This window comes from Halteromyces radiatus (genome assembly GCF_025201355.1).
Source record: "Halteromyces radiatus strain CBS 162.75 chromosome Unknown BX664scaffold_1, whole genome shotgun sequence".
In the NCBI taxonomy this organism is placed as follows: Eukaryota; Fungi; Mucoromycota; class Mucoromycetes; order Mucorales; family Cunninghamellaceae; genus Halteromyces; species Halteromyces radiatus.
Window position 1 is genome coordinate 204,362 of NW_026251687.1, and position 21,459 is coordinate 225,820.

The 21,459-nt window shown below is 34.2% G+C and overlaps 6 protein-coding genes across 6 annotated transcripts; 4 read left to right on the forward strand and 2 right to left on the reverse strand.

Moving 5' to 3' along the window:
- The first annotated feature begins 90 nt into the window (after positions 1–90).
- Positions 91–2,518, forward strand: BX664DRAFT_318953 (uncharacterized protein). Its single transcript, XM_051542851.1, has 9 exons — positions 91–233; positions 311–560; positions 626–679; positions 743–854; positions 946–1,448; positions 1,525–1,781; positions 1,847–2,085; positions 2,150–2,273; positions 2,349–2,518. Exons 1-9 carry the CDS (start codon positions 139–141, stop codon positions 2,389–2,391), a joined length of 1,677 nt encoding a protein of 558 aa, XP_051404107.1. The 5' UTR covers positions 91–138; the 3' UTR covers positions 2,392–2,518.
- An 82-nt stretch (positions 2,519–2,600) lies between these two features.
- On the forward strand, positions 2,601–5,230 carry BX664DRAFT_318955 (ATP-binding cassette sub-family D member 4). The gene is made up of 9 exons (XM_051542852.1): positions 2,601–3,035; positions 3,125–3,510; positions 3,574–3,719; positions 3,790–4,087; positions 4,159–4,274; positions 4,371–4,427; positions 4,502–4,627; positions 4,695–4,868; positions 4,928–5,230. The coding sequence occupies exons 1-9, from the start codon at positions 2,640–2,642 to the stop codon at positions 5,101–5,103; spliced, it is 1,875 nt and encodes a 624-aa protein (XP_051404108.1). The 5' UTR covers positions 2,601–2,639; the 3' UTR covers positions 5,104–5,230.
- Positions 5,231–6,611: 1,381 nt separating this feature from the next.
- Positions 6,612–9,461, forward strand: BX664DRAFT_1960 (uncharacterized protein). The gene is made up of 15 exons (XM_051540092.1): positions 6,612–7,213; positions 7,288–7,344; positions 7,444–7,572; positions 7,635–7,715; positions 7,772–7,852; positions 7,922–7,990; positions 8,049–8,138; positions 8,213–8,278; positions 8,361–8,465; positions 8,564–8,614; positions 8,684–8,761; positions 8,825–8,944; positions 9,034–9,087; positions 9,155–9,228; positions 9,342–9,461. Exons 1-15 carry the CDS (start codon positions 6,661–6,663, stop codon positions 9,423–9,425), a joined length of 1,692 nt encoding a protein of 563 aa, XP_051404109.1. The 5' UTR covers positions 6,612–6,660; the 3' UTR covers positions 9,426–9,461.
- Positions 9,462–11,234: 1,773 nt separating this feature from the next.
- On the reverse strand, positions 11,235–13,890 carry BX664DRAFT_271192 (OPT family small oligopeptide transporter). The gene is made up of 2 exons (XM_051541134.1): positions 13,527–13,890; positions 11,235–13,433 (listed from the first exon to the last, which is right to left on the reverse strand). The coding sequence occupies exons 1-2, from the start codon at positions 13,758–13,760 to the stop codon at positions 11,415–11,417; spliced, it is 2,253 nt and encodes a 750-aa protein (XP_051404110.1). The 5' UTR covers positions 13,761–13,890; the 3' UTR covers positions 11,235–11,414.
- Positions 13,891–15,592: 1,702 nt separating this feature from the next.
- Positions 15,593–17,303, forward strand: BX664DRAFT_318971 (Alpha/Beta hydrolase protein). Its single transcript, XM_051542853.1, has 5 exons — positions 15,593–16,073; positions 16,181–16,458; positions 16,540–16,626; positions 16,715–16,998; positions 17,075–17,303. The coding sequence occupies exons 1-5, from the start codon at positions 15,684–15,686 to the stop codon at positions 17,248–17,250; spliced, it is 1,215 nt and encodes a 404-aa protein (XP_051404111.1). The 5' UTR covers positions 15,593–15,683; the 3' UTR covers positions 17,251–17,303.
- An 829-nt stretch (positions 17,304–18,132) lies between these two features.
- Positions 18,133–21,421, reverse strand: BX664DRAFT_381240 (uncharacterized protein). The gene is made up of 15 exons (XM_051548940.1): positions 20,823–21,421; positions 20,691–20,747; positions 20,319–20,591; positions 20,182–20,262; positions 20,044–20,112; positions 19,890–19,985; positions 19,749–19,814; positions 19,564–19,668; positions 19,413–19,463; positions 19,264–19,344; positions 19,081–19,200; positions 18,944–18,985; positions 18,805–18,876; positions 18,633–18,734; positions 18,133–18,567 (listed from the first exon to the last, which is right to left on the reverse strand). Exons 1-15 carry the CDS (start codon positions 21,373–21,375, stop codon positions 18,308–18,310), a joined length of 2,028 nt encoding a protein of 675 aa, XP_051404112.1. The 5' UTR covers positions 21,376–21,421; the 3' UTR covers positions 18,133–18,307.
- Positions 21,422–21,459: the final 38 nt, after the last annotated feature.

The following is a 21,459-nucleotide window of genomic DNA, read 5'->3' on the forward strand; positions in this document are numbered from 1 at the left end:
TAAGGATCACGGCTAAATTATCAAGGGGTAGTCGGTGACTTAAAAAAAAAAAAACTGTTCTTGGGACTTTGACTTTTTCCTCCTTTTTCTTTTCTCTTTGTCTTTCTTTGTCCTGTGAATGCTATACAAACTACCTCGATGAATGAAAAAAATGCTGACGCTATCGAAGTGAAATGTAGAAACTTTCTTTTGGAACATAATATCATTGAAAATCATGCTGATATAAAAAAACGGTAAGTATCATGAACAGCGTTCTTTTTTTTTTTTTTTTTTTTTTTTTAACATTTGACTCCTTTTTATATTATATTAGAGAAAATGTCCTGAACTTATTACGATCATTACTCTCTTCCTTTGTACGTCTGACTGCTAAAGAAAATGGCATCAAACGCGATGACTTTGAATGTCAACTTTTACCCTTTGGTTCATATGGGTTAGGTGGTTATTTAAAAGACGCGGATATTGACGTTGTTTTATTAGCACCTATTTCCATTCGTCGGCGCAACTTTTCCAATCACTTTTCAAAACTATTAAAAGGCCATCCAAGTATCCGTGAAATCGAGGTAAATTCTATTTTTTTTTTTTATAGAAACTAAAATAATGAAACTTATGATTATTTGATTTGTAGGTTATTGAACGAACCAATGTTCCAATTATAAAATGTGTCATAGATTCAATTAGTGTAAGTTCATCTATATCCATTCATTATGTATATGTACTAATCAATTTACGTTATTGATGATAGATTGATATATCTTTTGTCCGATTACGATTAGCCACTGTTTCTCCTGATATCAACCTATTGGATGATTCTTTGTTAAATGGATTGGAACAAACATGTTTACTTAGTACTGATGGTAAAAAAAAAAAAAAAAAAAAAAAAAAAAATCATATAAAAAGAAATATTTTTATTATATGTATCATTCAATCGAATAATTTATTCTACAGGACCACGTGTGAGCCAATTTATCCTCAAACATATCTATCCAAACGATTTACCGACGTTCCGTTTAGCTTTACAATGCATCAAATATTGGGCAAATCAACGTTATATCTACAACAAACCAATTGGCTATTTGAACGGAGGCTCTTGGACATTATTACTCCTTCAAGTCTATTTTACAAAAAGAGCTCAATTCGATTCATCATCACCAAATATGACTATGGAATTTCCACCACAACAGCAACGTCAGTCACCATTTCATTATTCATCGCCTCCATCTTCTCCAACTTCCATCTTGTCATCATCATCTCTATCAGCATCATCATCATCATCTCAAGAAACAAGTTCTATTATCTCTCCTTCTCGAACTGTCTCCTTTATATCACTATTGGAAAGTTTCTTTGAGATTTGGTCGACTTGGCCCTGGCCTGCTCCTGTTATTCTTACAAAATCCATACCCAATGTTCCGGGACAACCAACTACTGAAATAAGTTCGATTACCACTATGGTTAGTATCCAAAAAAAAAAAAAAAAAATAGGATTCCTATTAATTCTTCTTCTTTTTTTTTCATATGTATATATAGTCAGAATTCAAAGAATCTTTGTTACCCATTGTCACTCCATGTTACCCTGTCAGTAGTGCAGCTCCATGTGTTACAAAATCAACCTTACGTATCTTGACAAGAGAACTCCAACGAGCCAACCAGATTATCCATCATCCCTTTCATTCTTTAGAAGACATGTTGATCAAGTTATTCAAGCCTTACAATTTTATCAAGGAGTATAGGCATTTCCTCAAGGTTACTGTCAGTTCTGACGTTATGAAAAGTCATGAAATTTGGTAAACGAAAATTTGTACCATCTGAAAGTATGGATGGTTGACTTTTTATTTATTTATTTATTTAGGGGTAGAAGAATGACACATTATCTCTATCGATTGGTGAAACTTGTCGAACAAGCACCTGAAATCAAGACTGTTCATCCTTTGACCAAGGTATATAATGAATCCGTTTCCTATCGTACAAAATATGAGGAGGACTTATTGAGACAAGGTTATACCGTGTATGATACCGATACTACTCTACCGTTATTCCCTGGGATCTTACATATGCAATACTTTTTGATTGGTTTGGAAATTGATGAAAGTGAGTAAAAAAAAAAAAAAAAAAAGTTTAAACTTGTTTGATACTAATTTTTATTATCCTATAGATTACGATTTAGAAGATGCAACAATAGATTTGACAAATGAAATATATATGTTTGGTCGAGAAGTAGAATCCAAGAAGAATAGTAAGGATTCAGATGTGAGTGTTGCCGTATCTGCCATTAAAAGGTAAAATGTAGTTTTATACTTAATGAAATCAATATTGTTTCTAATTTTTATTATTATTATTATTATATGATATAGACGTGACCTAGCAAATTTGATCCAACGCTGTGAAACCATTTAGTTTAATGTAATCTAACATAGTATGTTTTAGTATAGTCTTTATTTTTTAGTATAATAACGTATTTAACTGGTGTGTATATATGAGGTCCAAATAAAAAAAAAAGGTAATTGTCCGTGCGCACTGCTTCCAACTCATGATAATGAAAAAAAAAAAAATATGGAAATATCTCCGACTCTATCTCTCTCTCTCTCTTTCTTTTAAACTTCATTTTCTTTTCTTTTTTCATTTTTTATTTGTGTTTTAGTACCATGCGATTGAGAAGTTCAGGATCGTTTTCTTCTTTTGAACGACCTGTTGATCTCACTAGCACTGGAAACAACAACAACAACAACAACAACAACTTACATTTTAATTCTACCTATCGGTTTGATCGACTTTTTTTACAACGGTTTTATCGTCTTCTTCGTCTTTTATTCCAGTCATCACCAGGAACACCATGGTTTGCAATGGGCAAAGATGCACGACAACATAGTGTATTTTGGCTTTACATGACCTTTTTATTTCTAGCCTGTGGTTCAGAATGGCTTGTTTATTATGTTGGCTTGATCCCTAGTCGGTTTTATACTATTTTGACGGCCAAAGATCGTACTGGTTTTCTTACTTTTATATTTCCTTGTCTTTTACTTATCTTGGGTATTGCTGCTGTAATTCAAAATGAAATAGTATACTTTTTTTTTTATTATTATATTGACTAGTGTTTTTTTTTTCTTCTTTTTATCATTGTTCTTATTAGGGCAAAGCATTGATGAATTATACAGGAGGCTTATTGGCACTCAAGATTCGAAGACTTCTGACCAATCACCTGCACGACCGTTACATTCAATCCAAAATTATGTACACATTGATACTAGATCACAATCACGTGGTGGATAACCCGGACCAACGTATCACTCAAGATATTGATAAACTTGCTGAAACAATGCATCTCATCTTGGAAAAATTGGTGCTCTCTCCTATGTTGGTGGTACTTTATACTTGGCAATGTTGGTCAGTCGCTGGTCTTTTAGGTCCCATGTTGATCTATTCTTACTTTATTCTGGGTTCTTTGATTAGTCGACGCTTTATTCAACCTATTGTTACCACCGTATTTTACAAGGAACTTCAAGAAGGCAATTTTCGGTAAAGATTAATAGGGAACGGGCAAATAGGACTTCTTTTAATTTTTTTTTTTTATTTATTTAGGTTTTTACATGTCCGTTTACGTCAGTTTGCTGAGTCTATTGCTTTTTCCAAAGGTGAATGGGAAGAAAAACAAAGGGCAAATGCTAGTCTGGATACTTTATTGACATATCAACGCTCTATTGTCAACAAACAACTACCATTACAATGTAAGTGAACAAAGAATAGATGAACGACAAATGGATCTAAGGTTTTTCTTCTTCTTCTTTTTTTGGGTAGTGGCAAATCAAACTTTTTCGTATTTTGGCTCGATTCTCAGTTATTTAATTGTGGCCATCCCTATCTTTTCTGGTGCATTTGATGACAAGGACTCTGGAGAACTCAGTGGCATCATCAGCAAGAATTCATTTGTGTCCATGTACTTGATCTATCTTTTCAGCACAATCATTGATCAATCTGACAAGATCTCAGTATTGGCAGGTTATGTCGCTCGTATTGGGGAACTATTAGAAGTGGTGGATGACATTGACAATACATTGGATTCAGTGCAACTAGATTCTGTGTCGCAAGATTCAAGGTAAATTTTATACTAGTGAAAGGAATGTTGATCAAGATGCGAAAAGTATTCATATTGTCTTATTTATATAGTGATGTTATTCTTTTTGACAAAGTGACTCTTGTATCACCTCGTGGAAAACCTATTGTGACAGACTTGAGTTTGGAAATTACTGATGGGCAACATCTTGTACTTATGGGACCTAATGGTAAGAGTATAAAGATGGATTAGATTTGGAAGATATCACCCCGTCGCTTTTTCTTATATGATCATATCAATGATGATGGTTTGATTTTTTTTATAGGATCAGGGAAATCATCGATCTTGCGTGCCTTAGCTGGTCTTTGGTCATGTTCAAAAGGTAACAAAAATGGCTATTATTGAAACGATTCCTTACCTTTTTTTTTTTTTTTTTTTTTTTTTTTGTGATCCAAGGTCGTATACATGTTCCTCATTTGAAACATGGAAAAGATCTCATTTTTCTTCCTCAAGCACCATATTTGATTCAAGGCTCTTTACGTGATCAACTCACTTACCCAAGTCTCTCCTCAAGTACGACAGGTAATATATATATATATATATATATATATATATAAACTGACCTATGCGACTCTTTCTTTTTTTTTAGTGACGGATGCAGATGTTCGAATGTTATTATCTCAAGTACGATTGACACATCTAGAACACATGATTGATTCATTTGATACCTCCTATGGTATTGAATGGGATAAAATGCTTTCACCTGGGGAACAACAACGTTTAGTTTTTGCTCGATTACTTTATTGGAAGCCTAGATTCGCAGGTAAAAAAAAAAATAGCATCATTTTTATTTCGACATTTGACTCCTTTTTTTATTATTAGTTTTGGATGAAGCTACGAGTGCCATGGATATCGATACCGAATCACGACTATACCAATTGGCCAAGGACGCAAACATCACTTTAATCAGTGTTAGTCATCATCCCGGCATTGTTCATTATCATCATCGAAAACTCGTACTGGATGGAGATGGTCATTTCACCCTACAAGACATATAGTATTCCTATTTTTGTACTTTTAGTTTACAGTTTAGACTTTTTTTTGGATGGATTTACTAGCATGATGATGGCAATTTTGTTTGATCTATTTATATAGGCAATAAACTTTGAAGGATTTATTTATTTATTTATTTTTTTTTTGGTTGTGGAAGTGATGACGGATGATTGTAAATCTGTGGATATCATTGAATGCTTTCTATATAAAATAGTTTTTAATGTACACCTATCCGGCGAGAAGCTTGGAGGAATAAAAAAAAAAGTGAGATCTACTTTTTGTTTTTACAGCCAAAATTTCAAACTCCTCAGCCAAATTTTAGCTGTGAAAATCGATCGTCGAGGGGTTATCAGGGCAATTTTTCAAAAAATGGATGAAATGTTGTAGTGATCATTGCAGATTAGGTGGAAGGGTAAGCGATAAAATGGGATTAGATGATATTAAACTACTTTTTTGAAAGGAATCTAATGGTGGTAGTTTTATCGGATGATGACCATTATTGGATGAGGGATGGTGATATTGACACTTCATCTTTAATTTTACTCTATAAATCGGGAGGCAAAGTATAAATTATTATTAAGGCAAGTCAAAGAGAATGACTTTGTACATGTTCAATCCAAATTTGGTACGATGATGATGATTTTTGATTCAGTTGCAATAGTATAAAGAGGTACAAGCCCTCTACATTTGATGTTACAGTGCACAGACAATGGAGTGCATTGGAATAAATACCAACACAATATCATCCATCACATACCATCCATCACATATCATCATCCATCACATATCATCATCCATCACATATCATCATCCATCACATATCATCATCCATCACATATCATCATCCATCACATATCATCATCCGTCACATATCATCCAATTCATGACCCAAAAAAAAAAAAAATAGAATCCTGCATTTGACGGTGCTTTATTTTGTTCAAAGTAAAAAAAAAAAAAGAAAGCGAATATAATATAAAACTAATGTAACCATAACTATACTAAAGAGTCTTGCTATAACGTAAAACGCAAATTGTCGAATATTCAAAAAGAAAAAAAAAACAAAATAAATATTACATATATATACTTTGATGTATTTCCATCTTCTTATTTTTTATGCTTTCCAGACTTTTAGGTGAAATTGAAATCATTAATTTTGTACCTGAAAAAAAAAAAGGCAACGGAATATTAAACTTTTCTGTCAAATTTTTAGCTCAGCCAAATTTAACATATAATTATTGGATGGATTTAGACTTTTGAGTTTGTCAGTCAGCGTGGATGCATAAAATATATATGCACTTCCGACATTGAAACATAAATATAATTTTGAAAAAGTATCAAAAAGTATTACTATTATAACTTGTCCATCTTGATAGTAAAAAGAATATAAAATAAACATAAGGATGATTTTACTATAGAGTTTGAAGAAACCAGCCAATGAAAATGTCCTTAAAAGGTGACTAGAAAAAAAAAAGTAAACAAAAAAAATTTTTTTTTTGTCCTTTTGTTTACTTTCTTTCTTTCTTTCTTTGTTTCTAATGTAAAACATTTATTACTACCATATTATGTTTTTTTCTTTATTACTTTTATTTGGAAATGTTAAACCTGTCTCTTTTCCAGGTGATACTTTTATTCTCCCACCTTTCTACCATCATGAAATCTCATTGATCGAAACTCAAGCCATTGACTACACTCCCTCCTATATTGATACTACCTTGGATATTCCTGTTTTGAATGATGTTGCCTTGGATACACCTATTTCAAATGCTATTGCCTTTCACCCATACCAAGTCTTTGCACTCCACGTTTACCTGATCGTTTTCCTTGTCGGGATGTTGTCTGGTGTATATCTCCTCCTTGCTTTACCTGTCCTGTCACGTCTACTGCGTAAACCCTCTGTCTCTACCTTCCGAAAAAATATCGCGTCATACAACAACATGGTAGTTCACCCGATATTAATGTTGATCTCTACCTGGTTACGTTACTTCTGTTCCTTCTGTCTTCGGGTACTTTGGCCTTTGAACTGTCTTCTTGTTTCTCGTTGCCTTCGGGCTTTATGGTCTTTCCTTTGTTACGTGGATTCATTCATAGTACGTAACTTGTTTGCTCTCCTCCATCGTAAGTAATAATAATAAAAAAAAAAAAAAAGAGAGAGAGTAAAAGATGTTCACGTATCTTCCTGTTCTATATAGGTCCCCCTGTTTCTCCTATGTCCGCAGATCAACTTGTAAGAGCTATCTCTCAACTTGGTATGCCATAATAACAAATAAAAAAGATGAAACAACACATATTAAAATAGTTTGTTTTGATCTTTTCTTTTTGACTGACTCATTTTTATGTATATATAGATGACATCTCTGGTTTAGCTCTTCTATATTGGGTATACTTCTTTTATCACCATGCTGATAAAAAACCTCTAGTATCACGACCTCAACCCAATATAGAAGCTCTCTCATTTCCACCCGTCCCTACCACCGGTAAGATAAAAAAAAAAAAAAAAAAAGAAAAGAGCTACTTGTACTCACCTCTTGCTACTTAGAAACCATTGATGATGACGATGAAGATGTTGCTTGCTTGCCCTCTTTCCCTGCAGCTGCTTCAGTCCCTACAGCTCTCATCGGTAAGAAAGAAAAGAAAAAAAAAAGCTACTTCTCTTACTCACTGCTTATTATTCAGAAACCATTGATGATGACGATGAAGATGTTGCTTGTTTGCCCTCTTTCCCTGCAGCTGGTCCTGTCCCCTCCAATACCCTTAGTAAGAAATGAAAAATGAAAAATCATACAACCCGATTTCTTATCCACTGATCTTTTTTTGATGTTTTAGATGATGATCAAGACAATATGATCCATCATTCTTCTTCATCCATCGCTGTTGTCTCCCTCTCATGTCCCGGTAAGAAATAACGGAATCAATAACATTACTTTCTTGCGCTCACCTTTTTATATTTTAGTCGAACCCGAAGATGATGGCCCATCTCATCTTTCTCCTTCATCCGTCATCCCTTCATCCTCCACAGTCCTTCGTTCACCATCACCCACCGGTATGAGTAAGAAAAGAAAAGAAAGATTTAACAGAATTGACTTTTTTTTTTGTGCTCACCGTTTTGTATTTTAGTTACAAAGGATGAAGATGTCTCCTCTCCACGGCTTCCTCCTACTCCTGTCCCTCAATCTGGTATTGGTAAGAAACATCAAAATCAAAATAAAAGTACGCTACTTTTTTTGTACTTACCTCTTTTTTTTTTTTATGTTTTACGTTTTAGATGGTGTACAAGATGATGTCTCTTCTCCTTCTTCTCCTTTGGTGGCTCCTCCCACTCTATCTCCTCCTCTCACTGTCGCCATCCTGACAGATGCCTTGTCAGAAGGTAAGTACTACAGACACAAAAAAAAAAAAAAAAGAAAGAGGAGAAGGATGACTATTTGATCGTTTTATTAACTATTTTACTCTTTATACATTATATAGATGAAGACATGGCTTCATCCGATAGATTCGATTTTGTCATCGAATCAGAAGGTAAATAATAAAAAAAAAAACAAAAGGATGCTTATGAGACGATTTTATTAACTCTTACGCTCTTTATAGATGAAGTCATGGCCTCTCCTCCTGCTACCTCCCCATCACCTGAGCCTCTCAATGTCCCGTCCTTTGATGTATCAGTTCGTGAGTAGATACAAAATTAGATGATTTGATGAGTATTTTATTAACTATTATTCTGTGATATAGTCGAAAGTGTTGTCCCTCCTCCTTCATTTTCCTTCCTTCCTCCTGTCCCATTGGCTGCTCCGACTCCATTGGTTATTCCTACCTTTGCCGCTTCTCCCTTTACCTTCTTATTCGACAACAGTAAGTAATAGCAAAAAGATGTCGAAACAGGAAATAGTTTATTTGACTTTGACTCTCTTTTTTTTTTTTTTTTTTTTTTTGCTTCTTAGCATCCCATCAAGCTGCTCCTTCTCCCTCTTCATCTGTCCCTACTGTTAGTTCTCGTAAGTTGAAACAAATATACGATAGCATATAAAATAGCATATACTCATTTACTTCTAATTTATGAAGATACAACTACAGTAGATCCTCAACTTCTTTGTCCTCTCCCTGCTGCTCCTCTTCCTTTTGCTCCTCTTCCTTTTGCTCCTCTTCCTTTTGCTCCTCTTCCTTTTGCTCCTCTTCCTTGTAAGTAGTAAAATACATCCTATAGTCCATATATTTAAGATTTACTCAATTTTACTATACTATTATTTAGCATCACTCCCAGTCATCAGTCAGGATTTACCCTACATGCCTGACTGTTCCGATCAAAACACCCCCAAGGAGGAGCGCAAAATAATCCAGCCTCGTCGCTTGCGTAAGTACATGGAACTCATAGACGTTTACCAAAGGTTATTTGCTAACTTTTACTTTAACATTTAGGCCCTGTGGAAGAAGCCTCCTCTTCATCACCCGCTCCTCCTCTTCTTTCACCCACCCCATCATCAGTCCCTCGTCTTCGCATCATCCCCCCAAGAAGACCTCCAACCCCAACACCATCCGTCATCCCACCAACAAGACCTCCAACCCCAAGACCGTCATCATCCATTCCCGCCATCCCACAACCATCATCAAGGTTCAAACCTGACATGCCGCCTCCTCCACCAAGACCTCGACGGTCTAAAAATCCTCCTTCAACGTAAAAAAAAAAAAAAAAAAAAAAAAAAAAAAATACCTATATTATATATTTTTTTATTTCAGTTTTTATATTCTTTTTTTTTCTCAATAAACGTATTTTTATTTACTTCATTACATTATATTACCGGATGATGATTGTGATATTGGTATGGATAGTGATAAAATAATAAATAAAAAATAATGAAGACGAGAGCAAGTCTGTGAGATTTCTTTTTATTGAAAAAAAAAAAAAAGATCGGGTTGAGACTCATAGGCATACTTGTGTCCTACTATGGATGTAGATAGATATTTAAAATAAAATAGACAGTGAGATTCCCTTTATAGTCCTATTTTGGAATAAAAAATTAAAAAGATCTACACTTGAACAGACATGGACTTTTTGGCTGGGACAAGAAAAAGCAAAAAAAAAAAAAAAAAAAAAAATCGATGTTCAAATTGTTATCAGTGGACGGGCTTCAAAAACTAATCACCCCTTTACGCGCATTTTGCTCTTTTTTCATTTTTTTTCTTTCTTTTTCTTTTCTCCATCCACTTTTTTTTCCACATTAGGTGTCCTCTTTGTCTGTGCGATCTTGTCAAGGTAGATTTTATTGGATTTGGAGCGTTTTGATAAAGGGATTTACAAAATACATGGGGAAACCCTTTCATTTTGGATGTAGGATTTAGTACAGGTAAAAATATTTTATATAGTCTTGTTTTTTTCATATGAATTGCTTGATCTAGATTTATTTCATTGGTGATGGGAACGAAAAACTGACTGGATAGGAAACTTCGTTTGGTTAGGACGAACGTTTCTGGTGTAATCGATACAGTAGAATGGATAGTAGTGATATGTACTAGTTAGTATATGGATTATATTTTTTTTTTTGTTTGAAATAAAAATTATATTGCTTTTTATGGTAGATGTTGATTTTTAGTCAATACCAGTATGATTTTTTCTTAATGTTGGAATGCCGATGATATTGACTTATCGTACTGAAAGGTTGACAGTAGGGTTGATTTTTCAATATATTATTTTTACAAAGTTTTGTAATCGATACTGGAGGTCAGGGGATTATTTTTTTTTATGGCTTTTGATCAGCTATACCCAGATTTATTGGGTCAGTAGATCTTGGTTACTGTCGTCGCCATCTCCAAAGTGACTAATAATCATTATCCTTCAATCACCACACATTATCCATCACCACGCATTATCCATCATTCAGTCATCATCTTTCACCACGAATCACAAATCACATATCATCATTTCATCCATTCATCTAACTAACCCAAGTACTTTAAAAAAATGGAATTACTCATGGTGTTTTATTTATTCAAAGTAGTAAAAAAAAAAAAAAAAGGAACAGCAGGTACAATTTATCATCCATGTTCCCCTTAATTAAAATCACTATTGTAATCCTATATCCTTTCCATAAAAATAGAAAACGTCCTCTTTAATTTCGAAAAAAGAAAAGATGCCAGATTGTTTATTATACATTAAATATGATGATGAATAAAAAAAATGGAATGAAACTAAATAAATAAATAAATAAAAATGGTATAAACTAAACTAAATCCATCTATAGAAATAGAATATAAATAATATATATATATATACAACAGCTAAATAAAACTAAAATAAATAAATTAAAAAGGAGGAGAAGATAGTAAACTAAGAGTAAACATCGACACCAGCCCAATTTGCTGTTGCCAAAGGACATTGATCAATTGAATCCGGATTGTTGCCCCACCAAGTAGGAAAGTTGATGTTTGAATAATGGAAGGCAAAGAAGATAACAATAGCAGATACAGCGACACCTGAATCTAAAGCGGCAGAGAGGACATAATTGTACTTGCGCCACCAACCATTGTAACGACGCTTGATAAAGAAGTTGAAGACAAATCCGACAGCAGCCCAAGTAGTAGCAGCATTCGTAGGAGCTGGAGGATAAGGCAATGGTCCAAGGCACACCATAGGGATAGAAATATGACGTACCCAAGACTTGGGATAACGACGAGCCAACAACCAAAAAGGTACAGGTAAAAGGAAACCAATCAATAAAAAGTAAGGCAGGAAGGCATATAATGAATTGGAAGCAAAGAATTTGCCAGGACCAATCAAACCCCAGATGACAGATGAAGCACCAAATAAGTTCATGTTGGGACATGTCCAAGGATACGCAGATTTTGTACAAATACCTTTGATGGAGTTCATCAAGTAATTGGTAGTTCCAAGAGATACAAAGGAGGCAATGATGGTACCAACCACTTGGAAACTAAACATTTCACGAGGAGGGATTTTCATATAATGACCTAGTTTTAAATCTTGAGCAAATAAAAGTGCTTGACGAACTGTGATATAACCATAAGTCTTGAAGATCATATTACCAATAGGATGACCAGGAGCGATGGCACCATATACCCATTCAGTAATCATAGAAATAGTAGGAGCTTGAGATGTGATGGCTGTAATAATACCAACGGGTAATAACCAGATAAATGCCAAGATGACAGCAATAATCAAAGACCACCAGGGCATATCAGATGGGTAAACAACAATAGTAGCAAAACCAGCACCAAGAGAACACACAAAGAGAACAGCATACCACCAATCTGGCACTTCCTTATAGTTATCCATCAATCGAGCATGAATATCATCTGAATCCTGACGAGCACTCTTGAATCGATTCCAAATATCTTTTCCGTTGTACAAGATAGTATGTGTAACGATAGCTCCCAATGCCACTAATCCTTGACCATAACAAATAGCGAAGAATGATGTAATACGAATAGGTGAATAGTCTTCATAAGCAGTGTCATTTAAAAGTTGATTAGGAGTCAAAACACGTTGTCGATCGAATTTGTTGCCCCAGATATCGTATTGATTTGTGTTGTAAAAAGGGAATTTCTTTGCTTCCCAAGTATTGGTGTAATAAACAATAGGAACCAAGATATAGATAAAGAAGATGAATCCCGCCAACATATTTGCTTCTACTACCCAAGGAATAGCCAAAGCACTAGGATACCATGCAGATAAAGTAGACCAATCCAAAGTAAAACTACCTAAACCAAGGCCATTGATACCACTACCAAGTTGAGATACAAGTACAGAATCTTTTTTAATCCAACAAATCCAAGAAATCGAAGTCAATACAGGGATAATATAACCAGGGAAGAAATACCATACAAACGAAGCGATAAAGGCAATTAAGAAGAATTTGTTTCTTGACATGGATAATCCAGAAACAGTAGCTTCAGCATCTTTCACATCCTTGGGAACTTGTTGATGAAGAGTATGGAAAAGAGTTGCATTCACTAAATTGATAGGCCATACCATAGAAGCAGGTCGCACAAGATAACGTCGTAAAATACCAGCAAAACCAAAACCAATCAAACTAGTTGTAAGCACCAAAAGAATACCACCACCAAAACCCCAGTCTTGATTATAATAGATTTTTTGAACTACAATAATATCAATAGCATCAAAAGAAGTGGCAGCAGCATTTGCCATGACAGTAATGAGGACATGTTCTTTGACACCAAATGGACCAGGATTCAAGTTGAAACCAAATCTACCTAACTTGAATTCATAATTAGGAAGGATTTTTTCCGTCAATTTGCCAGCAGGAAAAGCGAGTAGTTGTACAACAATCACTTTTATAGTCAAAGGATTAGCACGAAACCAAAAGAACTATAAAGAGAAAGAATGAGAAAATTTTAATTCTATTAGAGTTTTTTTTTTTTTTTCCCAGAAGTCATTCTTTTTTTTTTTTTTTTTTTTTACCTGATTTGTAAAAGAGATAGCACAAGAAAAGATAATTCCCCATAACCAAGCACGAAGAGTAGCTGTAGGTAAATCAGTATTGTCAGTAGGTGGAACAGCAGCTCTCACTTCTTCAATAGGTGAGTCTTCAATAGATTCCACAAAAGAAGGTGAAACTGCTTTTTCATTAATGGACGATTCAGAGAATGTTTCCTTCAAACGCGGTACTTGTTCAGTTTCCAGTTTTTCGGACATATTTTGTTGAATATATGAATGTATATATTACAATGGTTGAAGTGGTATACTTTTGAAAGTGTATTATATTTATAAATAAAAATAAAAATAAAAAAAATGAATGAAAATAAAGTATAATATACAAAATAATATATCTATAAAGAAAGGAAAGAAAAGGAAAAGAAGGAGTGTAGAAAAAAAAAAAAGAATTGCCTTTTAAATAAAAAAATATTTCTCTCCCAGCCTCTTGATCTGACAAATACATAAGAGAGACAGCGGGATTATAATACCTTAAAGCATTTAGCATGTTCCCTCCAATCACCCATCATAAAAGGTTCAAGCACGCGATTTGTAGCAAATGAAATTGTACCTTTTTTTATCAACAGTATTTAAAACTCATTGTCAAATTTTTTTTTTCTTCTTTTTGTTGAACAATGATCATTGTAAAACTTAATCTGATTGATGGATTATTGCATCATTTCCCTACCAATGATGTTTGTCCCTTCCCCTTTTTCTTCCATATGAATAAACCGTACACGTCCAACGATAAATCACACCATACCCTGGCCGAGATGACTAACTAACCTTATTTTTTTTTAAAAGGGTTCTCTTCATTTAAAATATGATGCCATCATCTTCTATCATTAGTTGAATAATCCTTCACATTAATTAATAGTATAATCTTAATCACTTTCTCATCATGATGAAATACACTCGTACAATAAAAAAAAAATAAAAATAAAAATAAAAAAAAAAAATATTTTCAAATGAAATTAAGAGGAGCAAAAGATTTTTCTTTATTCATTGATCTGCCGTTGAGAATAATAAATTAACATACGAGAAACACAAAGCACCTAACAGATTACTTATTCGCATTCATTTTTTTTCTCATTTCATTTGAAAAGCATAAAATACAGTATATAAATGATATTACCTTCTATAATAATAGATTGATGGATGACTGGATGATGATTCTCATCCAATGATGATCATGATGACGATGATCGAGTGATGATGTTTAGGGAATGACGATTGATGGCTGGCGTTTAATTGATGATACTTTGATTGGAAGATGAAAGATAAAGGATGATACCGCAGTACTCCTGGTACAGTATTGCTTACCTGTTGTAGATCTTCTAAGATCAGGTAGCTCTTATGTTTCAATCGACAAAAAAAGAAAAAAAAAATCCCAATGTTGACCTGAAGTATTCAAATGTCCAATTCAGAAGATACTGTACATAAACTGCATCTGTCTACATGATTAATGATACTACGATAATATAACGTCAATCCCATTATCACTGTTATTTCCCATTAGTTATCTTTTGGTGATGTGTTGCCAGGGTACCGTTGGACCAAATAAAAATAGTACCCTTGGTAGAAATAGACGTAGATCGCCTTTAATATACGCAGTGATGCTTTCCTAAAAAGGCAACAACTGATCTTCTTTTTTTTCCTTTAGGTGGATTGAACATTGTAGTTTTAGTGTAATCGTGCCTCAGAAGAGATGTTTGTCCTGTATGTTTAAAAAAAAAAAAAGAAAACAAGAATGCTGCAGATGTTATGTACGTTTTGATCATCCTTTCCAACTTTGTGTATATTACAATATAAATTCATTTCTAGATATATTAATGACTGATAAATGCGTTATGAAATACATCAGACAGGATAGTTTCTTCATATGCTATTAGCTTTTAAGTGATAATAATTCATTTCCCTCAATAATAATAAAAAGAAATTTTTCATATATTCATCGGAAGAATTTTCCGCGAACCATGCAGTTTCTTTCATCCACGCCTTTTGATTTTCAATATCAGTTTTGGTTTGGTAAGCGGAATTCCTTTTTTCTTTTTTTCTTTTTCTTTTTTTTCTTTTTTCTTTTTTTGTTTTTTCTTTTCTTTCTATCTTCTTTTTATATACTAACAACATTTTATACCTCAAATAATGACCAATGTACAATTGATTCATCACCAAGAAACAGTCAAGGTACCACTAGATAAATCAACCTCTGTGTCTCTTTTAGATTTCATCCAAAGGAATTGTCCTCACTTATATGGTCCTGAAGCTACTTATCACCCAACACCTTATCTCTTCAATGGTCACTTACAAACGGCATATGCTGCTTATTACAAAGGTACACTTAGTATGGATGATATCAAATATGAACGAGACTATCTTCCTATGAGTGATGGTGGTCAGATCGCTTTGGATTGGTTCCCTGCTTTACCTAAAACAAATGATCAACCTCTTTTGGTGGATACACCTACATTGGTTTGTTTACATGGTCTTACTGGAGGAAGTCATGAATCTTATATTCGAGGTTTATTAGAAGTGGTAAGTCGAAAAAAAAAATAAAGGGTAGAAATGTGTCTAATCTCAATTCTCTTTCTTTTTTTTTTTTTTTTTTTTTTTTTTTTTTTTTTTGTTTATCAACATGATAGGTTACAGCTGCTCCCTTCAATTATCAAAGCGTAGTGATTAACAATCGTGGTTGTGGCAAAAGTGAATTGAAAACTCCTCATTTATTTTGTGGTGCGTATACTGAAGATATACGGGTGGCAATGAAACGAATTCGATCACAATTGAAACCTGGCACTCCTATGATAGCTATTGGCTTTTCTTTAGGTGCAAATATTTTAGTCAAGTATCTTGGTGAAGAAGGTGATAAGGTTCCTTTGACAGCTGCTATTTCAGTTGCTAATCCTTTTGATTTTGTCAAGTAAGATCATATATATATATAATATTCTTTCTTTAATTTATGTCATCTAACTGAATAACTTTCTTTTTTTTTTTCTGTTAGTTCCGGTGATCTTTTGGATAAAACTGCTTTTAGTCGACGTGTATACTCAGGAAGCATGGCTGGCAATTTACAAAGACTTGTTAGATTGTAAGTTTTACCCAAGAAAAAGAAAATGTCAAGGTGATGGATAATGATGATTTATCTGTCTTTTTTTTTTTTTTCTTCTTCTTCTTAGACATGAAACTGTTTTGGAGAAACATGACAAATACGACAGGGAAAAGGTGATGAATGCAACTACTTTACGGGAATTTGATGAACATTTCACCAGCAAATTCTTTGGTTATTCTTCAGCAAGTGCTTACTATCATGATGCCAGCTCTTATCGAAAAATTGAAAATGTGCAGATCCCACTATTATGTCTCAATGCTCTGGATGACCCAATTGCTAATGGTGCATGCTTACCCATCGAACAAGTGAAAGCTAATCCAAATGTTATTCTTGCTGTCACCGCTCAAGGAGGTATGTATATGAATTCAATATTAGAAATACTCCCTTTTAATGATCACTTTATTTATATTTATTTTTCTCTTGATAGGTCATATTGGATGGTTCGAACATATCAGACAACCTTCACGCTGGATGAATAAACCTTTGGCTGAATTCATCACTGCTATGTTCCAAGTTCATGATCAACGATCCTCACATCATATCGATCCCGCTGATGTAGCTACGGAGGTGGAAGCCATTGAACACGAAAAAGGATTAGCTTAATATAGGAATCATTTATTTACTTAGTCATAGAATAGAAATTAGCATAGTAGAACTTTATATTAAAATAAATCTTTTTTTTTTATTGTTTTTGCATTTTGATGAATATCTAGATTGGACAATAGTGCTTGATGCTTGATGATGGATGGATGATTGGATCAATCCGATGGATATAATAGATGATGATAATTGAATATGACAATAAAAAATACGAATAAAAATTTTATTAAAGAAGATGGCGAAAGAATTGATATAATAAGACGAAACTATCAATAATAACAAAAAGATCCAGATGGGAGGGAGATTCAAAATTCACATCACCAATGAAATAAATCTAGGTCAAGCAATTCATATGAAAAAAAACAAGACTATATGAAATATTTTTTGTTATTACCTGTATTAAATCCTACATCCAAAATGAAAGGGTTTCCCCATGTATTTTGTAAATCCCTTTTTCAAAACGCTCCAAATCCAATAAAATCTACCTTGACAAGATCGCACAGACAAAGAGGACACCTAATGTGGAAAAAAAAAGTGGATGGAGAAAAGAAAAAGAAAGAAAAAAAAATGAAAAAAGAGCAAAATGCGCGTAAAGGGGTGATTAGTTTTTGAAGCCCGTCCACTGATAACAATTTGAACATTGATTTTTTTTTTTTTTTTTTTTTTTTGCTTTTTCTTGTCCCAGCCAAAAAGTCCATGTCTGTTCAAGTGTAGATCTTTTTAATTTTTTATTCCAAAATAGGACTATAAAGGGAATCTCACTGTCTATTTTATTTTAAATACCTATCTACATCCATAGTAGGACACAAGTATGCCTATGAGTCTCGACCCGATCCTTTTTTTTTTTTCAATAAAAAGAAATCTCACAGACTTGCTCTCGTCTTCATTATTTTTTATTTATTATTTTATCACTATCCATACCAATATCACAATCATCATCCGGTAATATAATGTAATGAAGTAAATAAAAAATACGTTTATTGAGAAAAAAAAGAATATAAAAACTGAAATAAAAGAAAGAAATAAAAAAATATATAATATAGGTAATTTTTTTTTTTTTTTATGATGAAGGAGGATTTTTAGACCGTCGAGGTCTTGGTGGAGGAGGCGGCATGTCAGGTTTGAACCTTGATGATGGTTGTGGGATGGCGGGAATGGATGATGACGGTCTTGGGGTTGGGGGTCTTGTTGGTGGAATGACGGATGGGGTTGGGGTTGGAGGTCTTCTTGGGGGGATGATGCGAAGACGAGGGACAGATGATGGGGTGGGTGAAAGAAGAGGAGGAGCAGGTGATGAAGAGGAAGCTTCTTTCACAGGGCCTAAATATTAAAGTAAAGGTTAGCAATTAACCTTTGGTAAACATCTATGAGTTCCATGTACTTACGCAAGCGACGAGGCTGGATTATTTTGCGCTCTTCCTTGGGGGTGTTTTGATCGGAACAGTCAGGCATGTAGGGTAAATCCTGACTGATGACTGGGAGTGATGCTAAATAACAGTATAGTAAAATTGAGTAAATCTTAAATATATGGACTATAGGATGTATTTTACTACTTACAAGGAAGAGGAGCAAAAGGAAGAGGAGCAGCAGGGAGAGGACAAGGAAGTCGAGGATCTACTGTAGCTGTATCTTCATAAATTAGAAGTAAATGAGTATATGCTATTTTATATGCTGTCGTATATTTGTTTCAACTTACGAGAACTAACAGTAGGGACAGATGAAGAGGGAGAAGGAGCAGCTTGATGGGATGATAAGAAGAAAAAAAAAAAAAAGAGAGAGTCAAAGTCAAATAAACTATTTCCTGTTTCGACATCTTTTTTTGCTACTACTTACTGTTGTCGAATAAAAAGGTAAAGGGAGAAGCGGAGAAGGTAGGAATAACCAATGGAGTCGGAGCAGCCAATGGGACAGGAGGAAGGAAGGAAAATGAAGGAGGAGGGACAACACTTTCGGCTATATCACAGAGTAATAGTTAATAAAATACTCATCAAATCATCTAATTTTGTATCTACTCACGAACTGATGCATCAAAGGACGGGACATTGAGAGGCTCAGGTGATGGGGAGCTAGCAGGAGGAGGAGAGGCCATGACTTCATCTATAAAGAGCGTAAGAGTTAATAAAATCGTCTCATAAGCATCGTTGTGTTTTTTTTCTATTATTTACCTTCTGATTCGATGACAAAATCGAACCTATCGGATGAAGCCATTTCTTCATCTATATAATGTATAAAAAGTAAAATAGTTAATAAAACGATCAAATAGTCATCCTTCTCCTCTTTCTTTTTTTTTTTTTTTTTTGTGTCTGTAGTACTTACCTTCTGACAAGGCATCTGTCAGGATGGCGACAGTGAGAGGAGGAGATAGAGTGGGAGGAGCCACCAAAGGAGAAGAAGGAGAAGAGACATCATCTTGTACACCATCTAAAACGTAAAACATAAAAAAAAAAAGAGGTAAGTACAAAAAAGTAGCGTATTTTTATTTTGATTTTGACGTTTCTTACCAATACCAGATTGAGGGACAGGAGTAGGAGGAAGCTGTGGAGAGGAGACATCTTCATCCTTTGTAACTAAAATACAAAACGATGAGCACAGAAAAAAAAAAAAACAGTCAATTCTGTTAAATCTTTCTTTTCTTTTCTTACTCATACCGGTGGGTGATGGTGAACGAAGGACTGTGGAGGATGAAGGGATGACGGATGAAGGAGAAAGATGAGATGGGCCATCATCTTTGGGTTCGACTAAAATATAAAAAGGTGAGCGCAAGAAAGTAATGTTATTGATTCCGTTATTTCTTACCGGGACATGAGAGGGAGACAACAGCGATGGATGAAGAAGAATGATGGATCATATTGTCTTGATCATCATCTAAAACATCAAAAAAAGATCAGTGGATAAGAAATCGGGTTATATGATTTTTCATTTTTCATTTCTTACTAAGGGTATTCGAGGGGACAGGACCAGCTGCAGGGAAAGAGGGCAAACAAGCAACATCTTCATCGTCATCATCAATGGTTTCTGAATAATAAGCAGTGAGTAAGAGAAGTACCTTTTTTATTTCTTTTCTTTCTTACCGATGAGAGCTGTAGGGACTGAAGTAGCTGCAGGGAAAGAGGGCAAACAAGCAACATCTTCATCTTCATCATCAATGGTTTCTAAGTACCAAGAGGTGAGTACAAGTAGCTCTTTTCTTTTCTTTTTTTTTTTTTTTATCTTACCGGTAGTAGGGACAGGTGGAAATGAGACAGCTTCTATATTGGGTTGAGGTCGTGATACTAGAGGTTTTTTATCAGCATGGTGATAAAAGAAGTATACCCAATATAGAAGAGCTAAACCAGAGATGTCATCTATATATACATAAAAATGAGTCAGTCAAAAAGAAAAGATCAAAACAAACTATTTTAATATGTGTTGTTTCATCTTTTTTATTTGTTATTATGACATACCAAGTTGAGAGATAGCTCTTACAAGATGATCTGCGGACATAGGAGAAACAGCGGGACCTATATAGAACAGGAAGATACGTGAACATCTTTTACTCTCTCTCTTTTTTTTTTTTTTTTATTATTATTACTTACGATGAAGGAGAGCAAACAAGTTACGTACTATGAATGAATCCACGTAACAAAGGAAAGACCATAAAGCCCGAAGGCAACGAGAAACAAGAAGACAGTTCAAAGGCCAAAGTACCCGAAGACAGAAGGAACAGAAGTAACGTAACCAGGTAGAGATCAACATTAATATCGGGTGAACTACCATGTTGTTGTATGACGCGATATTTTTTCGGAAGGTAGAGACAGAGGGTTTACGCAGTAGACGTGACAGGACAGGTAAAGCAAGGAGGAGATATACACCAGACAACATCCCGACAAGGAAAACGATCAGGTAAACGTGGAGAGCAAAGACTTGGTATGGATGAAAGGCAATAGCATTTGAAATAGGTGTATCCAAGGCAACATCATTCAAAACAGGAATATCCAAGGTAATATCAATATAGGAGGGAGTGTAGTCAATGGCTTGAGTTTCGATCAATGAGATTTCATGGTGGTAGAAAGGTGGGAGAATAAAAGTATCACCTGGAAAAGAGACAGGTTTAACATTTCCAAATAAAAGTAATAAAGAAAAAAACATAATATGGTAGTAATAAATGTTTTACATTAGAAACAAAGAAAGAAAGAAAGAAAGTAAACAAAAGGACAAAAAAAATTTTTTTTT

What these genes read in the sequence shown, in the direction of transcription:
- BX664DRAFT_318953 (XM_051542851.1), top strand. Translation starts at nt 139, where the DNA reads ATGAATGAAAAAAATGCTGACGCTATCGAAGTGAAATGTAGAAACTTT. An exon ending in CAAGTATCCGTGAAATCGAG is followed by an intron (nt 561 to 625) that starts GTAAATTCTATT and finishes TTTGATTTGTAG; the next exon opens with GTTATTGAACGAACCAATGT. An exon ending in TGGTTTGGAAATTGATGAAA is followed by an intron (nt 2,086 to 2,149) that starts GTGAGTAAAAAA and finishes ATTATCCTATAG; the next exon opens with ATTACGATTTAGAAGATGCA.
- BX664DRAFT_318955 (XM_051542852.1), top strand. Translation starts at nt 2,640, where the DNA reads ATGCGATTGAGAAGTTCAGGATCGTTTTCTTCTTTTGAACGACCTGTT. An exon ending in TCTGTGTCGCAAGATTCAAG is followed by an intron (nt 4,088 to 4,158) that starts GTAAATTTTATA and finishes TTATTTATATAG; the next exon opens with TGATGTTATTCTTTTTGACA. An exon ending in TGTACTTATGGGACCTAATG is followed by an intron (nt 4,275 to 4,370) that starts GTAAGAGTATAA and finishes TTTTTTTTATAG; the next exon opens with GATCAGGGAAATCATCGATC.
- BX664DRAFT_1960 (XM_051540092.1), top strand. Translation starts at nt 6,661, where the DNA reads ATGTTTTTTTCTTTATTACTTTTATTTGGAAATGTTAAACCTGTCTCT. An exon ending in TCGTTCACCATCACCCACCG is followed by an intron (nt 8,139 to 8,212) that starts GTATGAGTAAGA and finishes TTTGTATTTTAG; the next exon opens with TTACAAAGGATGAAGATGTC. An exon ending in CTTTTGCTCCTCTTCCTTTT is followed by an intron (nt 9,229 to 9,341) that starts GCTCCTCTTCCT and finishes ACTATTATTTAG; the next exon opens with CATCACTCCCAGTCATCAGT.
- BX664DRAFT_271192 (XM_051541134.1), bottom strand. Translation starts at nt 13,760, where the DNA reads ATGTCCGAAAAACTGGAAACTGAACAAGTACCGCGTTTGAAGGAAACA. An exon ending in CTATCTCTTTTACAAATCAG is followed by an intron (nt 13,434 to 13,526) that starts GTAAAAAAAAAA and finishes TTCTCTTTATAG; the next exon opens with TTCTTTTGGTTTCGTGCTAA.
- BX664DRAFT_318971 (XM_051542853.1), top strand. Translation starts at nt 15,684, where the DNA reads ATGACCAATGTACAATTGATTCATCACCAAGAAACAGTCAAGGTACCA. An exon ending in TTCGAGGTTTATTAGAAGTG is followed by an intron (nt 16,074 to 16,180) that starts GTAAGTCGAAAA and finishes TCAACATGATAG; the next exon opens with GTTACAGCTGCTCCCTTCAA. An exon ending in AATCCTTTTGATTTTGTCAA is followed by an intron (nt 16,459 to 16,539) that starts GTAAGATCATAT and finishes TTTTTCTGTTAG; the next exon opens with TTCCGGTGATCTTTTGGATA.
- BX664DRAFT_381240 (XM_051548940.1), bottom strand. Translation starts at nt 21,375, where the DNA reads ATGTTTTTTTCTTTATTACTTTTATTTGGAAATGTTAAACCTGTCTCT. An exon ending in TGTCTCCCTCTCATGTCCCG is followed by an intron (nt 19,986 to 20,043) that starts GTAAGAAATAAC and finishes TTTATATTTTAG; the next exon opens with TCGAACCCAAAGATGATGGC. An exon ending in TGTCCCTACTGTTAGTTCTC is followed by an intron (nt 18,877 to 18,943) that starts GTAAGTTGAAAC and finishes TAATTTATGAAG; the next exon opens with ATACAGCTACAGTAGATCCT.